The sequence below is a fragment of the Rhinichthys klamathensis genome, unplaced genomic scaffold, assembly GCF_029890125.1.
Source record: "Rhinichthys klamathensis goyatoka isolate OS25496 unplaced genomic scaffold, OSU_Roscu_1.1 h1tg000254l_1, whole genome shotgun sequence".
In the NCBI taxonomy this organism is placed as follows: domain Eukaryota; kingdom Metazoa; phylum Chordata; class Actinopteri; order Cypriniformes; family Leuciscidae; genus Rhinichthys; species Rhinichthys klamathensis.
In genome coordinates this window covers 1,934,156-1,959,141 of record NW_026606776.1, presented here as the reverse complement: position 1 = coordinate 1,959,141, position 24,986 = coordinate 1,934,156, and the positions used below count along the sequence as shown (strand labels likewise).

Sequence of the window (24,986 nt, the reverse complement as noted above, 5' to 3'; positions counted from 1 at the left end):
ACAACAAACTGGACTTTAGTGAACCTGTTTCAGATCAAATTGTTCAGGAGTGGTGTAACATGATGGAGAGAGAAGGGAGTGATAGAGAGAGGTGTGTGTCATGTTCTTCTTTGAAAGATGTTGTGGTCTTCCGTTTGACCCTGGGGCTGAGCTGTGCTTTGAATCAGCACTGTGTGTGAAGTATCAGACATGTTTAGACAGGGGAACTCATCAACTGCAGGGTTTCTGCTCCTATTGATGAGATTCCAGAAGAGATGGACGCAGTCTTGCTCTATGAATTTGATAGATGTATATAAAAAAATAATACTAAGTGCAAATAGAAATGCAAGGAACATTTCTTATTATCAATGTTGACTACAGTTTTTCCTGATTTTATTTTTTTCGTGGAAGCCATACACCACTCAAAAGTTTGGGATAATTAACATAAAATAGAACTTATTACATATTTGTATTCATCAAGGACACATTAAATTGATCAAAAGTGACAGTATATACATTTATAATGTTACAAAAGGTTTCTATTTTAAATAAATGCTGTTCTCTTGAACTTTATTCATCAAAACTATTAATATTCAAATAGAAAACAAGTTATTTTAAATTGTAATAACATTTCACAATATTGTTTTTACTTTATTTTTGATCTTTTGAACTTCTTTCAAAAAACATTAAAAAACATTTGACATTATTCAGTATATATATTTCCATTATGTTTGGTATTATTGTTCATTAAGAGAGAAAGACTGTGTGAATCCATCAGCGGGAGGTGATCAGAGGCATAACTGTTTTGTCAGCAATGACAGCAGTCATCATATTTGACATTCAATTACAGTAATGTGTGGGAGGCAATAGGTGTACAGAAGAACAGCTTCTGGCCTGCCAGTAAAAGGCAACCTGCGGTCTAGTATGCGGATGGTGAAGCAGATACACACGGAAGCAACTGTCCAATAATGAGCCACATCAGCTGATATGCCATTAAAAATAACAAGAGTTAATCCAGTCTCTGATGTGGTCAGATTCTGCAAATCCTGATTGAGCTCTGCCAAACCAAACAGGTTTGATATCCACCTCAGTGTGGGGTCAGTGCGTTCTTTCTTCGTAAATAAATGATTACTTCTATTCAGTAAGAATCCATTAAATTGATTAAAAGTGACTAAAGACATTTATGTTACATATTCCAACAACTTTAATTAAAGAATCAAAAAAAAAAAAAAAAAAAACATGTTTTCCACAAAACTATTGAGAACTATAATATAATTAATTAATATAATTAATAATATTAAGAAATGTTCCTTGAGGAGCAAATCAGCATTAGAGTGATTTCTAAAGGATCATGTGACAGTAATGACGCTGAAAATTCAGCTTTTCCATCACAGTAATAAACATTAAACACAAAAACATTAAAAAACTTTTGAATGGTGGTGTATTTTAAAGGAGTCTTTTGTATACAGCTGCCGATGATTTAGAGAGAAGACAACAAAGGAAAAAGTGTATGTAGGAAATTTTCTACATGGCAGGTAACGGTTTTCTTAAACTGAACTTAAACTGTAACTAAATTACTGTAGCATTTTCACCAAATTGGAAGTAAATTGGAAGCTTACCCCTCTATCCTACTGTTATATGACATGAATTAAGCTGCAAATGTTTCCCTACATATTTGACAAATTTCCCTTGTGCAGTTTTTTCCCATCTCCGCTGGAGCAACATCAGAAGTGTGCAGAAACCATTTTGGATTTTATACACATAATAAAATAACAGAAGACATTCATACATCACAAACACTTATTGATTTTATTTGGCTATACAATCCTTGAGAACAAATGAAAGGCAAAATACCAAATAAAGAAATGAAACGTTTCTTAATTGAAGTGATGATGGTGTAAATCAATTATTTTGGTCTGTCTTTCTGCTGAAGGCTGGACAATTCCAGCTTGCTGCTGCAGAATCTAAAAACATCAATAAATGCAAAGAGTGAAATTTGACAAAAACACTGACTTATCTGTGCATTACCAAATTTCAACATTAAATGTAATCAAATGTTTGTAATTAAAACATTTATTAAATCTCCATCAATAGACATGATCTTTTCCCACATTCCTAAAAGATCAGTAATACAATCTGTTCATAAACAAATAAGTGGATGTGATAGTCACTGCGTCGTATGATTTCCTCACAATGCATTTTATTAGGAGGCATTAAAGCATGCATCAGCATACTGTCATCAAACCAAAGCTGCATTCCACTGGGTATCTCATGGATCTATAGACATGTAACAGGCATGACAGACAAACCGGCAGCCCAAAATGGCTGTGAAAAACGTTTGATGAGAGAATGATGCTTGACTCTCTATTAAACACTGTCCGGTGAACGCATGCCATTTTGCCTTATTCAACAAAAGCCATTTGTCCACGCATCCACCCAATCACAGGAGAGGGCAAGACTGGGACGAGAGTATGAAAGCCTGGATGGGAATAAAGTGCTCACACTGGTGGAGGTAGGGGGGGTAGCACACTACAACACTCACTCTTCCGCTGGGAGTTTGTATCCTCACAAACGTCAATCCTCACTGTCCTGGAGTGTGAGAGTGTGTCTGTACACAGAGAGTCAGAGACCCAGAGATTTGCGCACAATCTGCTTAGCTAGTCGATTGAACTGCTCTCTGTCCTCACGCCACATCTTAGAGGCGTCCACGTTTGCTCCGCTCTCATCATTGGGCTCTGTAGGAGCAAATAGATCATTATTTACAATTAATTAAGGATAGGCACTGATGGGATGTAAATAATAAAAGTAGGGCTGTGAATCTTTGGGTAGGCAGCGAATCGATTCGATTCACGATTCATAGGTTTTCGATTCGATTCAAGAACGATTTTTGCAAATTCAGAAAGATTCGATTCAATGCGATTCACATTAAAATTCGATGCGATTCGATTAATTCGATTCGATTCTTCATTTTTTATATGCATTCATAGGATTATTTAAATGCTTCCCCCAATGGGTCTCAGTCAGGGTGTGAATTATACAGCGGCCTTCGGGGGTCAGAGAGTGGGAACAACCACAAAAAAACAACGACATTTTGTCTATTGTTAACGTTAGTTCATTTTAATGAATCTATTATTATAAAAAATATTTCCAAAGCCTATAAATTAGCATTTGTAGAAATGTAAACCAAGATTTAAAAAGGCTTTAAAAGTATTGTTAGTTCATCATGCTAACTATTTTGTAGGATAGTGTTAATGGATACACAACCTTAAAGTGTTCCTGGTACATTAAACATCCTTCCATTGTGAGACTAAAAATTAGGAATGCACCGAATCCAGGATTCGGATTCGGATTCGGCCGAATATTGGGCTTTTTAACGGGGTTCGGTTTCTGCCGAACCTCAGAATTTTTTTCCACCGAACCCTAGGCTTGCACTACGCGCGCTACGTCGAAGTCACTGATCAGTGAATGACATCAAAGTACCGCGTGAACGAATAGAGAGGAGACGGCTACTTATGCTTTTGAATTGCTCTCGCGGTACTTTGATGTCATAAACTGATCTGTCTGTGCAGCGCCGGTTCAAGTCGAACAAGCCTGTAGTGTAACGCGTTGTGTCAGGAAGAAAAATAGGGATAGCTCACAGCTAAAGTTATTGCAGAGGCCAGACAGACTCACGGAGGCGATTGACATCTCACAACTCGCACTTTATTCCACAATCGAACTTGTGTAACTGTCTGTCACACGTTCTACCGTCCACAGCATTACTTAACAAAATAAGGTAAAAATGAGCATCAAACAGAAATAACCCGCATACATGGGCATGTGTTCGAGGCGCACGGCACATACAATACAGACTGCAGACAGTTCAACAGGAGCGCGCAGTTCTTAAAGGGGCCACACCTTATTTCCACTCGTCGTTACAGTAGGTGCACCGTTCGAATGCAGTAGGCTGTGAGAAAGTGAAAATGGAACTCGTGAGCAGAAAAAGTGTTGTTTGGCAGTACTTTCAGTGAAAAGAAGGCAATTCAAGTCGAGCTACATGTTCAATTTGCAATGCCGATTTGTCTCATGGTGGCAAGGACTCTAAACAATAGGCTACACAACATCGCCGCTGTTAAAATGCATAATGTTGCTTATTCTTTTTTTTTTTACAGTTATAAAAGTAAAAGTAGTGTTTATTATTTACAGTAATAAAATAAAATGAAAAATCCACTTTGTTTACTTCATTAATGTGTTTACTGTGTTAATGGACTGAGGATGAGAGTAGGATTCGGTATTCGGTTTCGGATTCGGCAGAATCTTAACCAGTGGATTCGGTATTCGGCCGAACCCCACAAATCTGGATTCGGTGCATCCCTACTAAAAATACCATGAACTTTCCCAACTAAACCTTAACTAACTTTTCCTCATGGAATAGCTACTCTTTGCTCTCTTTATACTGAACATTTTCCTTGTGATTCTGAAAGAAAACGCGCCGGGTGTCTACTTGTGCTATATTAACGATTACGAATGCAACTTTAATGCGCATCTGATTGATGGATAAACCACGCGCTCTTATTTCAGTGTAATTAATGTTGTAGTCATTTCATCAGTTTTCTTCGTACATTCAGTTTAACGACATTAAGTTACATTTCATTCATCATTCATGATTAATCGGAAGCATGTGCATTTTACACACCTATTATACGTTTTCTCTTTCCATGTAATAAATGCGCACCCTTGAATAAGTGGGGTTTTACTTTAACTGCTCAGGACGGGTATGAAACTAAATTCTGTAAAACTTCAGTATCTTAACTTAAAGAAAATAACGGTGACGTTTTCACGCAACGAACGCGTTGTTTCATAGCAGTGCCCGCGTAATGATATGGCAGCTTTATCAATGGCTTGCTTTCTCGATAGAGAGCTGTCATCTGCTCATGTGAACATCAGTGGCTGTCCTGAGGAGAGCTCAAACATGGACTGCTCAAAAATCAGTAGATGAGAGCTATATGGGACCGAGCGCGAGCGAAATCCAGTGAATGGTAAAGAGTGCAGCGAGTATGTGAGAGCTGTGAGGACGCGAAATGACGCCGCACAACGCCTCATTAATTCGCACATGTAGTCATTTAATGTTTATATGTTTTAAAGCACTGAATTGCTATAGAATCGCAAATTATTCGATTCTTAGCATTTTAAATCGAATATTGACCGAAATAAACGATTCACGATTCAAAATACATGTTTCAAGATCGATGCATATGCATCGTCAGGATTTGTAATCGATGCATCGAGAAAACGAATGAATCGTTACACCCCTAAATAAAAGGTATTAAAACATTAAAAATCCATGATGCAGGATTTATCGAGTATAAAAATAATTCGCAGTAAAAAAGTATATATACAGTATATATATGCACAGCACATATACGACATACAACATAACCTTTAAAACTTGCAGCGTTTATATATATCTGATCTCACCATCATTGAGATATATCCTTGATCTCTCAGGAACCACTTTAAGGCAAGAAGGATCAAGACAACTCAACTGTGAAAAAAGTTTGCTCATCATTAAGTGAACGGTGACTGACCGGCAAGCATGCTGACCACAGACAGCAGGATCTTCTCCACGCTCTGCACGGGACTCCACCTCTCAGCACTGCTCTCATAGCCCATGGGGTCATCACCGGGTGCATGCAGGATTGAGATACACACACGTCCATCTGGATAGACTACAAAAAAAAAAAAACACCACAACCAAGTTATGAAGTTCTGTTATGAGTTTTCTGTTGCCCTTTGTCCTCTAGACATCTTTACTGTCTTCATTGCCGGTTGACTGAACACATTTGAATAAACTTTCGACTTGATTTTTGTCTGTGACTCTTCTATGCTGCAGCTGAAACAAACGGACTCTAAATGGTGGATAAATTCACTGCATTTCATCCCACAGAATGAACTATTCTCCCACTTCATAATAAAAAGGCCATAAAAAGAGTTGAAATGGCAATTACGAACAGATGTCAGGGCCCTCAAAGGATCAAAAGAACATCGATTTCTGCTAAAATTGTCTAGCACACAAATAAAGATGAGATTTTTAACCCTGGATCAGGCCTGAATGAAGCCACCCCCGCACTGCACGGTATCAGCCACTCAACAGCACAGCTGATGTTATCTCCCCTTTCTCTCCACAGATGAGGACAGTGATCAGAATCTGAGCCGTCCAGCTCTGATAACCGCCTCCAGAGCCCCGGCACCATCAGAGGACAGCAGGCTGGACTGCTGCTATCTGTGGCCTGCAGGAAGACCTTTATCTGGGCCCACTTCCCTGTCCACACATCCACCAGCAGGACCAGAGGAAATGCCCTCATTTATTCAATCGATTAATCTATCTTGGGGTGTATGGTCGTCGTCTTCGATTAATTGAATAATCTATCGATTATTTTCTGAATAATTAATTAATCCTTTGGTTAATTTACCAATAAATAATAACAGTAACTAATGTATGAACCTTTACTTAATGATATTAATCATCACAAAAGATAAGGTTTATGCAGTGGAGGCCTAATTAGGAAAGGGGTTTACTATGGCTGCGTTCACAGACACTTTTTGGGCTTTATATCAGCAATTGCTTACAAATTCTGAAATGTGCAAATTCAAGTGCAAATTCTGAAATGTTTAGTTCTTTCAGGAGATTAAATTAGCTGCTTGAATATGTTCATTCCGCTGATTGATCAAACAGCTGAAGTCACAACCGCATTCTAACTAACTAACTAACGCTGTAATAGTGACTATCAAACATGGCAGTGTCCATAAAACCATGAACTTTTAAATAAATGAGCGCGTAATTAAATAAATGAGTCCAATCGAGGTGTGAGTTCATCCATTAGACATTTTAAATAACCAACAACAGCGTTTAATGCTTTGTAAGCGGTTGCAGAGTATGTTTGAGCCGCGCGTCTCCCAGCCTTGCACCTACGACAGCTTGTAAAAAAACAGTGCTGTATGAACGCAGCCGTATTAAGCACAAAATATGGGACTGACGACCATTTTCTAGCGCTGTGTAAAAATTCACTATTACAGTCCAAATCCTTGCGCTGCAGTCTCGTCATTTTGAGGTAGAAGAGCCCCAGGATGTTTTCTTTTCAGATGCTCCTGCATAGAAGTTGTGCTGCTGTGGAAGGCTATTTCAGTTTCAGAGAGCGTGCAGAGCACCATTCACTTGTTCAATGGCCTCGTGACAGCCAATGTCAAAACCAACCACATGACAGTTTATGTAATGTTAACCCATAAAGGCTAAGTGGTTTCTTAAGTTTGATAATTAATCTGCTTTGTCATGTTTATGACAATTTATGTTGTCTTGATAATGTCAAGTTGTCATTACCAAGACACTAGCCATGTTTCCATCCACTTGTCAATCGAATTATCTGAAGTTCGGTAAAAAGCCTCATGCGAATAAAGCTGGTGAAAGTGTGTTTCCATCAAACGGCTTTACATGCTGTTTTGCGATGAAATTGGTATATCGAATTGATTTGAGACATGTTAAGGTGTTTCCATTCATTTTCTCACCGAATTGCACAACATTCAAGCATTCACAACATTTGCGAACAAAGTTTTACTAGGCAAAATGGATCGCACCATAATAACGTTTCCATCCGCGTTTATCGCATAAGCCGTATATCGATCAAGATAAAATCCGATGAGACCGATCGTATTTCATTTGAGTCGATATTCATGAAATTCAATCGAATTTTACTGTTTCCATAAGGCATTTTTCATCCGATATCACTTAATGCGGATAAAAACGTGTGGATGGAAACATAGCTTCTGACAGGTTATGATGTATTGGTTTATGTCAAGTTGTCATAACAAAGACATCTCAAACAATGTCATATTTGCATTAAAAAATGTCATAATTGAGCGAATGACACTTAATGACAGTTGTCATAAACATGCATAAAACCTCCTTCATATTCATGACATGTGTCATGTCATGATTATGAAGGTGTCATGTCAGTTTTATGCACACCCCTTCAAGTAAAGTGTTACCGTAACGGAAAACTTAATTGAATTGAAGCATTCTGACATTCATGAATATTTGAGTCACCAAACCCCACATACACGGTCTGAATGTTGAATGTGTAGTCCAGAATAAAGACCACTCACTGTTTGGATGGAACATGTCACAGGTAAACCTCATCTTGGGGGGGCTGAGGGGGTAGTCTGAGGGGAAACTAAGGATGGCAGGGAACACACCGCCCTCAAAACATGTGTCCTCTGGTCCCCTAAAATAAGAAAACAAGAACAGATTTTAGAAAGTGCTGCAATATATCCAGACAAGCAGGACCGCCATTTATTAATTTTTATCATTTAATGCTTGTTCTAAAGCTCAGTGTTGCAACAGAGCTAATAAAGAAACAATGAACTGAAGCATTCCAGTAGTGACCCCTCAACCCCCCTAAGCAGCAGATATAATGTCTGGATAAGCTATTACTCAATTGCCCGCAAATCCCAAGCATTCAGTAGTTTTATTAGAAATTTTAAAGCACACAGATTTACACAGGTATCTTTACACAGAATTTTTCAGAATATAATAAAAATCATTAACATAAGGAATTAGATGAACCCACATGGTGCACAGAAGTCGTCTCTCAGAAAAAAAAGAGACAACGCAAATGAAAAATCCAGTCTAAAGGCATCTTTTGGTTGAGGACAAACAATATTCCAAATGTTTGTTTGCGAGAATCACTTAAAAATATGAGGCAAGTGAAAACATTAACAATCTTCCGCATAAAATACATATACTTAAACATAAAAAATAAACCGATTAAATATAACTGCACAATCACAATCATAAAATCACACAACTTCATAAATCTGAATGATTTACTGACAGCATTGGTAGAACTTCATGGAATCATTTTCAAAGGCCCATTTAACATGCAAATCTCTTTCTGTTTACTTATCCAGCTGTCTATCAAATACTGTTTCTATGGGCAGATATTGATCGGTAATCATGATGAGGAGCGCATCAAACGAACACAGTTCTGTATCTGTGGAACAGCTGTCGGGGAGTTGCTAGGGACACTTCCTTATTATGCTTGGCAATTAGTTTCACTTAAAAACTTATCAGTCAAAACCACTGATCTAACCACCAGTTTGGTTTACCGGAGGACACATTGTTTGGTCTTATCCAAAATCAAAATCAGTTATCATCACCTAATGAATAAGAAGACGTGCGCCTAAACTACAATGAAACACATTTACCAAATGAATCCCTTGATGCCCAACAAAAAAAACTCAATACCTTTGCCTCAACAGAGGATGTGATTGGATAACTGGACTAACCAGTGGACCAATGAAATTGCACAGCATCTCACATGTTGGTTCAACTATTCTGAAATTACTGAGCCAAAGTCTGTTATCAAAAAATGTTGGGTATAATAACCTCCCATAACAGTCTAACACGATTTTGCGTTCCCAAACACCAGATATCCACCTCCGAACCCAAGATTACATGGCGGCATTTATTGCATTTCATACAGATATCTTGCGCCAGTTTCCCAGGAAGTGACCATTTATTTCTCTTGAACACATGGAATGGAAACATTTTACGCAAATGTTTTATGCAATATTCCAGTTTTGCACATAGGATACATTCAAAACTTTGGTTGGAAACATAGCTATTGTGACTTATAGCGATTAAATAAGTTCACAGTGCAATTTTACATTTTTGAGGTGAATGCAACCTGAAGCGGATTAAAAACACAAAGCACAAAGAGAAAACTCCAGAAGCTCTGAAACCACTTGTTCTGGTTGAGAGTTTATTTCTATAAATGTGATATTTTTCCATGTGTTATGATTCTGCGAGTAACTTGTCTCATGCTTAATCTACAAACAGACATAAACGACACCTCAATTTTTCAGCTGCTGAGGACGGGTGTGCTAATACTTTTCTTAATAATAGGACATCATTATAAGCATGCACTGCAGTTATGTCGTCTGCTGCTTTAAATGCTTGAGCTCAGGATAGATTCTGATTGGTTGTCAATGTTTTTATCATTCATCAGCTGGGAAAAAATTTTTTGTGAAAGAGATTCCATCGGTATCGATTCTCTGTGGCAATAACGTTATAGTTGTGGTCTATTGTTTTGGGAGCATTCATAATAATTAAGAAAAATTTATTTTTAGCATATATTTCTATTTTCTTTAACATTTTATTGTCTGTGTTCTGTCAGTACACTGCAAACTAAATGGATTAATAAGAATAATAAAAGATTTACTGTACTGAACGAGCGAAATCAAGCTATGGCGTATTGGCCCTCTCTGCTGGGTCACACTAGACATGGCAGAGAAAATCTGTTTGAATTGAAACAGTTACTAAAATTTCAAGAAACACATTTTCTCACCCACTCTGAGCAAATTAACCAAATTAAATAATAATAAAACAATGAAAACAAAGCAAAATAATACTTACATAATCAAAGCCTCCCATTCAAAGAAGTTCTCTTCATTTACAGGCCCTGCAGGGATGAAATAGATCTCAATCAATATTCTTATAATATAAATAAATCATTGGATAAGTTACTCTGTCTACAGTAAAACCAGGGTCAATGGAGCAGTTTAGTAACTGCCCTATTTCATACCTGCCACAATCCCCTCTGGAGGGTTGAGAGTTAGTTCTGTGGAAAAAAAAGAAAGGATTTGAGATAAATTACCTGTATTCATGTAAATATGCTGAACAGTAAATACATATAATAAAAAATCATCATCATCATCATCACAGTTTCCTTCAGTGACAGCACTAGACAGAAAGAAATTAGTTTCGCAATACAGTTTCGGTTTGCTCAGTGCGACTTCTGTTGCCTTACAACCTATTAATAATTCATACTGTCATCATATGTCAGCGAAGTTCTGGAAGTATCTGTGTCTGCTTGAGGGGACAACCGCTGCCAAACTGTTGCTACCAAAACAGTGTAAAATCCACAATTCACAAGCACTAGCATTGCGCTGCCTTTTAAATGTAATTGCCAATAAGTGACTTACGTTTGTATTCGGCCATGAGTCTTTTTAAAGCTGTTCCAGCCATTTTACAGCCTGGTCAAGAAAGAAGTTGTTTTGGCACGAAGGGTGACGACAACTGACACGATGAAAAGGCTTGTCCTTCCGGGACAAAAGCGAGCAAAGAATTTCGCAAGCGAAAGATTTGCCAATCCACCTTCACTTCCGCATGACGTCAGGTGGCTCTACATGTGCTACACGCATAGGCTACACGTCATCTTTCCACTGACATAACAGGTCAAATTTGACTTTAAGTTGGAAAAAAGGACAAAAGGAACACCCTGAAACTCTCTTAATTACTTGCAATATATGTTTATTAACCACATAGAGTTATTTATTTTATGTATCTCTGTCGATGGCGATGCTTGGATGTATGGTGTTTGTGTTAAACAATGATAATGCTTTTTTTTTTTTTTAAGGGATATTAAAGGTTAAAATCGACTTTGGTTTAAGAAATGTATTATTTGATTTTATTTCGCTTTTGAAAACCAATATAAAGATTCCCTAATGTCCCTCGCCAGAGTGGAATGGCTAAGTTAGTACAACTGTGTACGTAGTAAGCGCAAACTGACCTCTAGCGGAAGCGTCTGAGAAGTGCAGAAGGGTTTCAATGGCAACCATCACAGAGTTGAAAAGCGGTGAGCTGATACTCAAACATTGAAATAATGCATCATATAATAGTGGTTATGATTATTTTGACAGTTTTTTATGTCAAGTCTACCGTCGTCACGTTTCATATTAATGTTGTTATATGTTTTAAACCAAAGCACCAAATCTCTCCACAGTTGTTGTGTAACGTTTGGTTAGCCCAGCTGAGTGCAGTCTCTCTCTGTTTCTCACATTAATCTACTGCTGTCTCTCTCTGTTCTCACATGAATCGTCTCTGTAGCCTTAAAGGAGACGCTGGAGGCCCGTGGGGTGCTCGGGCAGCTGAAGGCGAGGATCCGGGCGGAGGTGTTCAGCGCGCTGGATGACCAGAACACGCCGCGCCCGCCGCTGTCGCACGAGAACCTGCTGATTAATGAACTTATCCGAGAATACCTGGAGTTCAACAAGTATAGATACACTGCATCAGTGCTGACCGCAGGTGAGCAGATGAGCACTGCAGGAAGACCATATGCACGGTCACTCATAATACATATCAAAGGGTTAACTTAGTTACCCCAGAAATAAAAAAAATCCCATAATTTACTCACCCTCAAGCCATCCTAGGTGTATATGACTTTCTTCTTTCAGCCAAACACAATCGGAGTTATATTAAAAATATCCTGGCTCTTCCAAGCTGTATAATGGGAGTGAGTTTTTGAAGGCCAAAAAAGTGCATACATCCATGTATCATCCATCCATCATAAAAGTAATCCATACGGCTCCAGGGAGTTAAGGTATTCTGAAGCAAATCGAAGCGATGCATTTTTGTAAGAAAAATATCCATATTTATAACTTTATCAACTATAATCACTGGCTTACCGTAATGGCCATATGCAAGTCTAGTTCCGGCAGCAGAGTGACCTCTGACCTGATGCATGATGATAAAGCAAAACAAAACATCGGTCATGAATTCGAAGTCTAAAACAAGAATTTTTACTGAGAAATGTCAGAGGATTATTCGTTTGAACCACGAGAGGTGTCTACTACTCTCACCTAAGCTTACGCTACTCCTACATCATGCATCAGGTCAGAGGTCACTCTTCCGCCGTAACTCGACTCGCGCACAGCCATTACCTGAAACTAGTGATTATAGTTTATAAAGTGATAAATATGGATGCGCTTTTTTGGGATTCAAAATCTCATGTACTATTCATTCCCATTATAAAGCTGGGAAGAGCCAGGGTATTTTTTAATATTTCTCTGATTGTGCTTGGCAAGAAGAAAGTCATACACTTAGGATGGCTTGAGGGTGAGTAAATTATGGGATAATTTCCATTTTTTGTGTGAACTAACCATTTAATATAAAATGCATTATAAAAACAAACCTTTGAAGGTTGATTTGTTTAAAATGATGTATCAGAATCAGGTCAGCCTGAAGTTCCCTTGGACCGTCAGTTCATGGCCAATGAGCTCAACGTCGCAGAAGATTCGAGTGCCAAAGCAGTGTAAGTATGATTGTGACAAATAAGTAAAACTTTATTCATATAGCACTTTTTAAATGAGCATTTACAAAGTGAATTACAGTGTACAGTACAGGCCTCAACAATAAGGAGGCCCAGGGTCAGTGTGAAGGACTGTTACTTTACCTATTGTAGTACTTATGATCTTTTATTTCAATAATTTGATGATCATGTACATGGTTTTATAATAATAATAATATAACAATAACCTTTATTTTCTAAAGCGCCTTTAAAAGTTGTATCCTAGTGCGCTTTACAAGAATAAGAAAAAATAAAGGAGAAATAGAATTATATAAAAGAAGTGCATTCATTAAAAAGATATGCATTCAGATACACAATACAAAATAAAAACATTCTATCAAAACAATTCAAGAAGTAAGTAAACCGTATAGAATAAACCAATTACAAAGCAATCAAATAAAAGCGACCGTAAGAAAATGAGTTTTAAAGGAAGATATGAAAACACTTAGAGATTCTGCTTGCCTAATCTTAGAGGGCAGAGTTCCATAGTTTTGGAGCAAATGAAGAGAAAGCCATATCACCCATAGGTCTTAAACAATTTGACGGAACAGTTAAAAGACCAGCTTCGGAGGAGCGGAGATCACACGTTTGGGTGTAAGGGGTTAAGATCTCTGACAATTTTGAGGAGCCATACCATGGAAAGCCTTATAGAATAATATAGAAATAATATAAAAATCTAGGCTAAAACGTGTACCTGTTTAATTTATTTCAGGGGCCAGTTAAAATGTTGGCAGGTCAAACATGCACATGTTGGGAGATACAAGAAGAGTAAATATAAGTATTAGAAAGTTACGAGACATTGAAAGATGAGAAATTTAAATGCAGAACAAAGTAAGGAGAAAAGACAATTAAATTAAAGAAGTTAACAAGTAAACATAAGAGTTCTTTGAGTGTGATTCTTTATAATAGTGCAAATTGAGTCTGCTAGAAGACTGTCTGATTATGAGATCCTCTGCTTGGGAACATGTAGTGATTCAAATCCGACTTGACACTTTCAGCCATGTTTTAAATACGACCAGCGAGGAATGTTGGCGCAACACCATGAAGACATTTGAAAATTTAATAAGAGGGTTGTTGTAATCATTTCTGCAAGACACAAGCAGAGTGTGATGTGATTTAAGTGCTGGATGTGATTCTAGTACGAGGAAGCATTCTTGTTGCTGCATTCAGAACTAATTATAAGTGTTTGATAGAGATTTTTGGTAAGTCAGCCAAAACACTACTCCAGTAGTCAGGTCTAGATGTAACTAACACATGAATGAGTTTCTTGCTCAGACCAACATCTATAGTGTTACTCGAATACTCACTCTTACCACCAGAAACACTTTATCTAAACTTTTATTCATTGTCATTGCATATTTAAGGAATAGACCACCCCAAAATTTTGGAAGAATGTCTAAGCTGCTCTTTTCCGTACAATTAAAAGTTAAAGGGATAGTTCACTTTGAAATGAATTTTTGGTATGTTTTAACTTACCTCAAGGGCATCCAAAAGATGTAGGTGTCTTTGTTTCCGCAGTAGTTTCAATTTTGATATTTTAGGTCAAACCGTTCTTGTCTGTCAGTCATATAATGCAGGTCTATGGTCACCACCTCAAAGAGCATGCACAGAGAAGTCCAAATTAAACATGATCCTGGCTAATCCTGGCTTAATCTAAATCCTGTCTGTGACACCAGGCCTAAACACTCAACAAAACATTGCTTTTCGTCAACCCGGTTAAAGGGTTAGTTCACCCAAAAATATAATACTTGTCATCAATTACTCACCCTCACTTCGTCCCAAACCCGTAAGACTTTCACTCATCTTCAGAACACAAATGAAGATCTTGTTAAAGGGATAGTTCACCCAAAAATGAAAATTAAGTCATTAATTACTCACCCTCATGTTGTTCCAACCCCGTAAGACCTTCGTTCATCTTCGGAACACAAATGAAGATATTTTTGATATTTTGTTATTTTTGTTTGTTTTTCCGCACAAAAAGTATTCTCGTCACTTGATAAACTTATAGTTGAGCCACTGTAGTCACTTGGACTATTTAAACATTTTCTTCAATGACTTTCTGGGCCATCGAGTTTCACTCCCTTAGGAAGCCATATGTAGCAGTGATCCAGTTCTTAAATTTAATAAAAAAATATCTTCATTTGTGTTCCGAAGATGAACGAAGGTCTTACGGGGTTGGAACAACATGAGGGTGAGTAATTAATGACTTAATTTTCATTTTTGGGTGAACTATCCCTTTAATGAAATCTGAGAGATATCTGTCCCTCCATTGACAGTTCACATAACTACCTCTTTGACGCTTTAAAAAGTTCATAAAGAGAACGTAAAACTAATCCATATGAATTGAGCTGTTTTGTCCAAATATTCTGAAGAGAATTTAGGCTTCTATTCACATACAGTAAACATTGATCAGCCAACATAAACAGGAGCTCAACCGAACCTGCTTGACGCACGAGAACAAACCTCTTGCTGAAGCTCATTGGTTCTCGCACATCAAGTGAACTTGCTTGAGCTTCCGTTTACCACGACTGATGTGTGATTTGATGAATGTGTATATGTGAATAAAAGCCTAAATTCAATCTGTTCATCATAAAAAGCGATCGAGTCTCTTCAGAAAATTTGGAACAAACCACTTAATTCAAATGAATTAGTTTTACGATCTCTTTATGAACTTTTTTAAGCATCAAAGTGGTTGTTGCGTGGACTGTCGATTATCTTATTTGTTAAAATATCTTTATTTGTGTTTCAAAGATGAATGAAAGTCTTACATGTTTGTAACGACACGAGGGTGAGTAATTGATTTGTTGAAAGTTTGAAAAATTGAACGTTTTTAATTTTTGGGCGAACTATCCCTTGAATGGTCACCAGGGGCTTCAAGCTCTAAAAACTGAATTTTCATTTTTGGGTGAACCATTCCTTTATGCTTTTTGTATTGCTCTTTCTTGCTGTTTTTAGGCCACTGATGTATGGATTGCTCCATCATTTCCTCAGCAGTAAAGACGAGCACAAAGGAAAACTCTTCCTAAAAGGCTCGGCAACAGTGCATTCACAAGAACCACATGGCCATCTCAATGCAGAGTCATAACCCTGATGGGTAAGAGAGGGCTTGAGTTTGACTTTGCTTGTACATATTGTTTTAATTTGTGTAAGTGTAATTTTAGTTTCATAAGTCTGAAAAGCTTTCATCCCATTCGGCTGCTTTTTTGTTGTGTTTCCATTTCTGCAGTCATCAAGAACCAACATACACGAGGACGTCATATGATCACAGATAGATAGTGAAGGCACAGTTTCCATTAAAGAGGCTAAAATATTCTGTCAGTCTGGTTTTAGATGTTGAATATACTACGTTTAATTTTTAATGTTGTTTTTTATATTCATAGTATTAGATATTCAGTTTAGGTTCTTAAGAAAAATACAGTTCGTTACAATATTCCTCATGTATTAAATGTAAATAGTCTTGTTTAACTGATTTTGAATTCGATGTGTTTGTATCCTTTTCTTTTAAATTCTGCACATGCAATATTAAATTTACATTTGCAGTACAATAACAGCCTTTTTTTTGTACACATATCTGTTACTAATTTTAACTACATTAGCAATGACAATTATGCACATTTTGGTCATTTCTGCAGTCTGGGTTGAAAATGTTAAGCTAATCTTAAGATAAGTGCTTTGAGTCTTCATCTTAAATGGCAGTACATTAAAGAACTGTCAAAACAAGCCTAGATTGTCAGATAGCTTCATGAGTCTTTCTGGTAAAGCCCCAGGTCCTTGAACTTTGAACATTCTTTCTTTTGATTGGTTTTCATCCTTCACTCTCTTTTCATCTTGCCAAAGCCAATATATCTAGGAATGACATTTGAACTACAGTTTCTTGTTTAAGCTACTGTCTTTTCGAACCTTTGACTGATGAATTGTCTGTTTCATCAGAAAGTACTTGTACTTCAAAAGAGAAAACATGAGTATCATTTGGTCATTCTTTAATTTCTTAAGTGCTTCTACTGAGAAACTTAAGAATCTCAGTTGTGTTGTACTATGTTTGGTTTCCTTTCACCTCAAAACAGCACAGCTCACAAACATTGTAAACATCATCTGTTGCCAAGTTCTTCAAGTTTCCACTTATTCCTTAAAAGGTAAGTCACCTCATACTCACTCAATACTTCACTTGATAGCTTTTTGCACTGATTATTATCACAGATAAGGGGTAATAAAGCGGTTCGTTGGAAGCTTGATGAAATGTTCCCAGTGCATTGTCCGGGTAAACTTTCTTTCAGTAAAAGGTTATCATCATCAACAGATAGATCATGTGAAATATTTTGAATAAATACGAGAAGCCAAATATTTGCTTGCTCTCCCGCTGCTAACTGCATTCCAAAAGGGATAAATATATCCAAACATGTATGACTCTCTAAAATGGTGTTTACATCTATACTCAGGATTTCTTTGGGAACTGAACATGCATATATAGAGGCTGTAGATAACAGATGTTATTTAAAAGAAGTTGGGTTTACTGGTAATTGGGTTTAACTTTTTAATTCACTATACATGTAATTTCCTGAATTAGTATCTATGGGTACCATACACACCTTGTTAGATTTTGTCTAGGGTGTTGACCTTCTATTTTACTAATGTAGGCAAATCTTAATGCTCCCGTTACTGGGAACGGCTTCACTCCAAGTGAGTTTTTGGATGACGAAGGAGACGAACAGCATGTGCCTCACTTAGCTTTAATCCAGCACATATTTCCCGTTCCCTCCTCTCCTTTAAACACACTGTCTGTCAGGACTAATTCCTGATAGTGTTCTTCCACTAAGGGCACAGCTAAATAGGACTTCAGCAAAGGCTTTGAAGCCAAAGCAGGTATAATTCTGCATATTGTAATTTCTTTCCTACATTTTATTGGTTTTCACTTAATGAAAATAAGGAATTGTTTAGCAAAACTATAAATTCGGTAAGCATTTACTATACCCTCATGAGTCATGGCTTTCTTTTTGAAAGGGAAGTTTAGCAAAATATTGTTGCTGCACTCCCAACAGTACAATACAGTATAATGAAAAAAATTGACCTTACAAGTCCTCCATAAGACTTGTGCACTGTATTTCATGTCTTTCAAAAGACATACAAGATCTTTGTGAGCATTGTTATTCACTGATAATCTTCTCTTCTGCCATGGTTTTCCAATCTCTTTTGTGTTCGAGAATATTCAAATACAGCGCACTCAAGACCAATCATTGTTTCTTCATGATCACCGAATCTAAAAAATGAGCATATTTGAAAGGTTTGATGAAAATATTTTCAGTATGGCTTCATAACGCTTGGAATATAGTGCACAATTAGTCGCACAAACTATTTTGTAATTTTTTTGCAGCGTGAAAGCCTCTGGTTACCAGTTACTTTCACTCTATGGAAAAGAGCAGCTTGGACATATCTCAAAATATCTCATTTTGTTGTCTATGGAAGGAAGAAATGACCTGAGGTTAAATAAGGCTATAATTTGTTTTTGTTTTTTTAAATTAAATAAAAAGTTCATAATGCACACTGTAAACGAATCCTTACTTATTTATATAAAATATATTCATATGTGATGTCACACAAGGACTTCTGGGAATGTCTTTTTAGTTTTTTCACTGTGAATAATATAAGTCAGTTTTTACTTGCAAAAAAAACGGAAATGTTATTGTATTTTTCAGTAATTACATATAATATGATGTTAAACAGTTTTTCACTGTGTATATAAAATAACTTACCAATTAACAGATTTGTACAGTAGTTTTAGGGAATATGTCATATCATGTGTTTCATGAACACACGCTCAAACAAGATATTTGGGTTGCACTTTATTTTACAGTACACTAGTGTACTTGCAAAGTACTGGTTAATATAAGGTAACTACATTGGTTAAGTTATAGGTTTAGGGGTAGGTTCAGGGTTAGTACCTATTACCCAGTTATTGTAATAGGTATAATAAGTGCATAATATGTAAACGGGGAACAGCACTGTGAAATAAAATTGCAACCGGTATTTTTTATAGCCTATGTACTGTGTTCATTATTTAGTGTCTCTGACTATACAAATTAACTGCATGATTCTCCACAGTACAAAGTAACAAACTATTAAACTCACATCTATGTTCCTGTTTCTACGGTGTGATACAGCATGAGCAGGTGCAATACCTCACATTCCTTAATTGGTATTAGTCTTTGCCGGAATGAGAGTCTGCAGTTACCCCCGAAGTTTATTGTTGGTGAGTAAACAGTCAAAAGATATCCCAATGAAAGCCTATTTGTCTTAACAATGACACTGCTGTTGCACCATATTTAGTCACTCGATCCAAGTCTTTCGGTGTTCCCTTCTAAACACCGAATACAGTCGAGATTCCAGGCAGACCCCATTGTCCTTATATGGCACAACAGAGACCTAGAGTTGTACATCTCCCTCTCTCACTTTCACTCTCAATATACCCCCCCACCCCCCTTCTCCATCTGTCTCCAAGACACTCTCTCTACCTCCCTTCCTTCCCTTCGCACATCCAGGAAAGCTTGATGCTGACCAGTGACAGAGGCGCTTCTTTCTCTGCAGGCTTTGTTTTCTCCTCCATCTCTCTTTTGGACCGCAGCAAGGCCTCGAAGCATACCAGCCATGGTCCTGTTCCCTGAAACATCACAGACGTGATTTACTGGATGCAATATGAGGTTGTCCTTATATAGGAAGTTCCATTAGATAGCAAGGAGCCCGTTGTGGGAATGGAGGGGACGGAATGTGATGTGCGTAGCGATAAGGGTCCCAAAAAGGATCTCAGGGGATTCGCCTCATCCAGATGTGGCGTATAGCATGTAGTCTAGGCTGGGGAATCTCTGCTTTCTTGTTTCACTCCTTCTGTTTCTTTCCTCTAGTATTCATTGACAGCTCCTGCCGGTCCCCATTCACTTTCATTGAGTGGAAGAAGAGAGCAGTTTAAACATACTGCAAAACATCTTCTGTGTTTCTACAAGAAAGGCAAATGGTTTTGGAATAAGATTGGCATACAAAAATAAAGACAGAATTAAATTTTTTTGGGTGAACCATCTTTTTAAATCAGTATTTTTTCATTCTGCCACAAATATTTGTGTACTGCAACTAAATTAGCATTAAAATCCATCATATAATATGAATTACTACATTTTTAAAACTATATAAAGAATGGGTTAATTCTAATCAATTTCAACATTGTGTGAAAATCATTTAAAAAATGTTTGCATAAATTTCACCATTGTTGCCTCATTTCAACCACAAGCAACTTTGTCCATTATCATTTTTTTCCCTCAAGTTAGTGTACTTTACTAAGGAGGCAACTGTATCAATGAAATATTTAAGCATGCTTTAGATGAAATATGAGACCCAATGTGTGAAGAACTGAAAAAAATCAATGTTATATTACGTGTCATTTCCAGTCAAGCTTTCATTTTGTAATATTATGCAAGAATGTCTATTTAATTGAATATTAAATAGTAAGCATGTGTATTAAGTAAAAAATAAAATGCCATGAAATCAGCCTTAGCGAGCCCAATGTGTGCAATTTTATTCCAAAAAAATAACATTTATTACCATCATACAATGATATTAAGATTATGTAATTTGAGATGCGTGTTTAATTCAAGGCGTTTCTGCTAAAGCAAAAATATGAGCGGAGCATTAGACCGTGCACTGATGAATTCCTGTTAACTTTCATTTCTCTCTTTTCATCATTACTGCCTTCTGAAAACTTAGCACTTACTCTAATGGGACTTTTGTAACATTTAAGTGTTTCACATTGTGTTGAAACAGGACATTTAAATGGATGCGAGCGAAAAGACTATCGTTCACCTGAAGTGTCAAAACGCACTGACCAATAACAGCGCGGATCGATTGTGAGGCCCCGCCCACTCCATCCGCATCTCCGTTTAAATGATGTTCTCATGCTTTTCTGTCTAATTTGGACTGTTCGTCTTTGGAGTACCTCACTGTCGCAGGACTCTCCAAACCCTAACTTTCCAAATCGACCTAATTTCTTCATCAGGCTTGTGAGTATGCAGCGATATTACTCATACTTTATTATATATTTCATTGCACTCTTTTAGTTGTGTATGCATTGCTTACAGAGGCTTTCAGATAGTCTACTGTATGTAAATCATCTGACTGAATGCCAGTAGGTTAAGTTGATACAGTGTCAAGTGTGCAAAAAAATTGCTTGGGTTCTGAGCTGTGAGAGGAAAAACAGTAATCTTTCACTGAATCTCGAAACTGTCAACATTTAATTACTTTGAAATATGTGTTTGACAGTTGTTCATTCAGTTATTTTATGCCACCATTAAACTGATATTTTAGTCAAAATTAAAATGTTGTCAACATTTACTCACCCTCATATTATTCCAGACTGTATGACTAATTTGTTTTCATTGAAACATACATGAATGTCAGGATGTTAGTTCCTGACAGCCTCAGTCACCATTCACTTTCATTGCATCTGTTTTCCATACAATGAAAGTGAATGGTGACTGTGCTCTACTTAAGAAAGAACTTTTAGTGGGTCTGGAACAGAATGAAGATGAGTAAATGATGACAGAATCGTATTTTATTGCACACAACTCGTGCATCTCTGACTTTCTATTCAAAACATCATCATAAAGTATCTTGTGAGCTTTTAAGTGAGAACACATGTCTATCCATCCATTCTTGAATGCATAAGTTTGACTTCAGCTGAGTCTGTCATAGGAAATGGTTGAAGAAAGTGCGTAGAATGAGAGAAGCAGTGAGCTTGACAAACCAAAGAGTTTCCTGTTCTCCAAATATGGTTGTCAAATGCAGCTTTCTGCTGAAGGTTGTGGTGAACAGCAGACAGAGTCAACTGACTGTCCTCTCGTTTCCCATTGAAGTGATGACATGCATAGACGGCAGCAAACCATAGACAATAGTGTGATGAAGTCTTTGAAGAAGAATCGTGATCTTGTAACAAAGTGCAGGGGAAGTAGTCATTGACTGTGTCATCATTTATCCATTATTGTCTTGATCAGTAACATAAACATTCTTAAGAGGCATTCTGAAAGAGTAATGGGTGTAATTTTGGAAATTTAAAGAGATAATCACCTAAACATTATTACCATTTAGAATAAAAGATAATTACTCATCCGCCATGTCTTTCCAAAAAAATGCTGGGTTGTTTTTCAACCCATGTTTGGGTCATGTTTGGTTGGTTTAAATGAACCTAGGTTTAAACTGTTTAATTGAAACCAGTGGTTGGGTTTGTCCATTATGGACCCAAACATAGGTTGAAACAACCCAGCATTTTTTTTTTTTTTTTTTTTTTATGTGGATTTTTTTTTCTTTTATGGAATGTTTAAAGAATAATTTGTTCACTTGTCTCAATAACATTAAAGTAACTGAGCTGTAAAGGGATACAAAAGCATATGTATCATACATGTGACCCATACAACTCATGCAGTGAAATTCACTTTTTGTGTTCCACAGAAAAAAGCAAGTCATAAAGGTTTAGAACTACATGCAGGTGAATAAATAATAACAGAGTTTTCATTTACGGGGAAACTGTTCCTTTATGTGTGCCTTTTAGAATTTTGTATTACGTTAGATACATTTCTGACAGCTTTTTTGGAATATCTTTTATAATAATGATAAAAGGTGTGTGCGTGTAGCAGAAGTGAGTTTTAATCTGGCTTAGCAGAAAAAGGAAGTTTAACAGATATATTGGTTAGATCGTTTTTTACCAGTTTACTTGCAGCTATCCTTCAATAGTGAATCAGTTTAGCTATGTTTTTGACACTAGCACATTTGTGGTCTATCTTTAGGCTGCTTACCTGATTGTCACTCTAATGATTTAACACATTTCTGCATCACCTGACAGACTCCTACTTGAACTCTTGTTTATTTCTTAAAACCAGTAGCTGGACTACTGTCTTAACAGTTTAATCCACTCTTATCAAACAATCAATGTGTGTTTTGGTGAAAAAAGGCCTTTATGGTCATTAATGGCAACATGTTGTTTAAATGTGCCTGAACTAGGAAGCATTATATTCAGTATATATTGTCATTGCAACAGCTTTAAAGCTGGTGCCGTTGACCTGGTTTGAACATCCATCTCAATATAAATGTTAATAAAAGAGACTGAAATTACACAGCTGCTCATGAGAAAAAGAAAACCATATGGGTGGAATGAAAAAAAAGATGAGGAGGAGGAAACTTTTCACAGGACCGGGGGTCACAAAAATCCACCCGCACAACATGGTCACATGATTTTCTGGGCTTTAGGCCCACTTGAACACAGGCCAAGGACCGTGATTTTTGCTACCTTTTACTTCTGCCATGTAAAAAAGAAAATGTCAGAATTTCTTTGAAATAAAACACACCCTTCAATCATTTAGGTAGGATTTGCAGTATGTTTGCAGTGGAGCTCCTGATCCATAAAAGTCTCAAGTGCTGAAATGAAGGAGGATCCCCCCCAAAAGAGGGGCTGTGAATCTATGCACAGGACACAGGAAATTCCCAGTTTTAATTAAATCAGCTTATCATAGAGAAACTTTGTTTGTTTGTCTCGCTCCAAAACGATTACAGGGCATTTAAATGACCCTTTTCCCTCCGTTGTTTTTCCGATGGACGATTTTTGTCGTCATTCGGACAAAAGAATGTGGATTGAAAAACTGGTGGTAGAAAAAGGAGCAGTTAAGAGATTTGCATTTCAGAAATTGTCAAAATTTAAGCATGTTAATGTTGAATAGTCTTTTTTCTACAGCACAGACTCCATGTTTTAATTGAGCAAGTGCAACACTGGTTTTAGATATTATGCAAATTTCTTGCAAATTTGCTGCTGGCTATACAATTTTAAAATGTAATTCTGCAGTTTATTTTTTTTTTAAGTTAACTTTTGTTAGAAAGTCAGTAAGTGGGAACAATATTTTCCTGTTTTTGTTAGGCTATTAGACTATACAATGTAAGTAATGTATAAACAATAGGTTATAAACGGAGGAGGAAATCGGTTCATATCTAAGGCGTAGCTCGGATATTGTTTCCCAAAATTGCTTTTAAAGCTCGGTGCTTGCATGAACTCCAAAACTGCACCTGCTGTTTGCCAACTGTACTGTACTCGAAAATACTTGTGTAAACTTCCCTATATCAGCCACCCAGAGGAAAAGAAGGGTGGGGGAAAGTGGCAGGAAAATTAGACCCCCACCAGCCTCTGACTGTCCCTGCCTAATGTTATCATTTTGGAGTAAACTGTGAGTCCGACTGGAGGCATACTATTCCCTATAAGGGCTTTGTTTGGGAGTTCACTTGCTTCTGCTGTTTAGGTCGACAGAGCGTCCACTGACTCAAAGGCAGCCTTATATGGTCATCGCAGCACGGGACCACAGCTGAGCACCAAAAGAAACAAGAAAAACAGCATTTGCTGTGGAGATTATCACATAATCATATATGTTTTTCCCAGTTGGATATGTTTTGTATGGTTTTTGGTCAGACTGAGGGATTGTTTGATCAATACTGACAACATTTTTGATATTTCCCAGGCATTTTTCTCATCCTTTCATCTAAATGGTGTCCCCTGTGACCTATGCAATGTTTGTTTAGGAAGAGGGTCTGTTTGATTGGTGAACTTGGCAACTTGGTACACTGTGGCAATAGTGAATTGCAACCACATCCAAAAATCATCCATAAAGTGTTTGTTGGATGTTACATATTCCATTGATAATTGGCCATTACACTGTCTAATGACTTTAGATGACTCTCTAATCAGATTCTGTTTTGTGTTACATTAATCACTTAAATGACAGCCTATATTTTCAATTTAAAATGGTGACTTACTGTATGATTAAAAAAAGA

At 37.0% G+C, this 24,986-nt stretch overlaps 2 protein-coding genes across 2 annotated transcripts; one reads left to right on the top strand and one right to left on the bottom strand.

The window, feature by feature from the left end:
• Nucleotides 1-1,765: 1,765 nt before the first annotated feature.
• Nucleotides 1,766-11,139, bottom strand: ube2g2 (ubiquitin-conjugating enzyme E2G 2 (UBC7 homolog, yeast)). Its single transcript, XM_056267076.1, has 6 exons — nucleotides 10,999-11,139; nucleotides 10,599-10,634; nucleotides 10,430-10,475; nucleotides 8,119-8,237; nucleotides 5,547-5,687; nucleotides 1,766-2,714 (listed from the first exon to the last, which is right to left on the bottom strand). The coding sequence occupies exons 1-6, from the start codon at nucleotides 11,039-11,041 to the stop codon at nucleotides 2,602-2,604; spliced, it is 498 nt and encodes a 165-aa protein (XP_056123051.1). The 5' UTR covers nucleotides 11,042-11,139; the 3' UTR covers nucleotides 1,766-2,601.
• A 435-nt stretch (nucleotides 11,140-11,574) lies between these two features.
• On the top strand, nucleotides 11,575-16,399 carry cep20 (centrosomal protein 20). The gene is made up of 5 exons (XM_056267077.1): nucleotides 11,575-11,651; nucleotides 11,903-12,100; nucleotides 13,022-13,106; nucleotides 16,098-16,236; nucleotides 16,369-16,399. The coding sequence occupies exons 1-4, from the start codon at nucleotides 11,624-11,626 to the stop codon at nucleotides 16,225-16,227; spliced, it is 441 nt and encodes a 146-aa protein (XP_056123052.1). The 5' UTR covers nucleotides 11,575-11,623; the 3' UTR covers nucleotides 16,228-16,236; nucleotides 16,369-16,399.
• Nucleotides 16,400-24,986: the final 8,587 nt, after the last annotated feature.

Coding starts and splice junctions, on each gene's coding strand:
- ube2g2 (XM_056267076.1), bottom strand. CDS start 11,041: ATGGCTGGAACAGCTTTAAAAAGACTCATGGCCGAATACAAAC. Junction 10,635..10,998: donor ACTCATGGCCGAATACAAAC/GTAAGTCACTTA, acceptor TTTTTTCCACAG/AACTAACTCTCAACCCTCCA. Junction 2,715..5,546: donor TGTGGTCAGCATGCTTGCCG/GTCAGTCACCGT, acceptor TTGCTCCTACAG/AGCCCAATGATGAGAGCGGA.
- cep20 (XM_056267077.1), top strand. CDS start 11,624: ATGGCAACCATCACAGAGTTGAAAAGCG. Junction 11,652..11,902: donor CATCACAGAGTTGAAAAGCG/GTGAGCTGATAC, acceptor TCGTCTCTGTAG/CCTTAAAGGAGACGCTGGAG. Junction 12,101..13,021: donor TGCATCAGTGCTGACCGCAG/GTGAGCAGATGA, acceptor ATGATGTATCAG/AATCAGGTCAGCCTGAAGTT.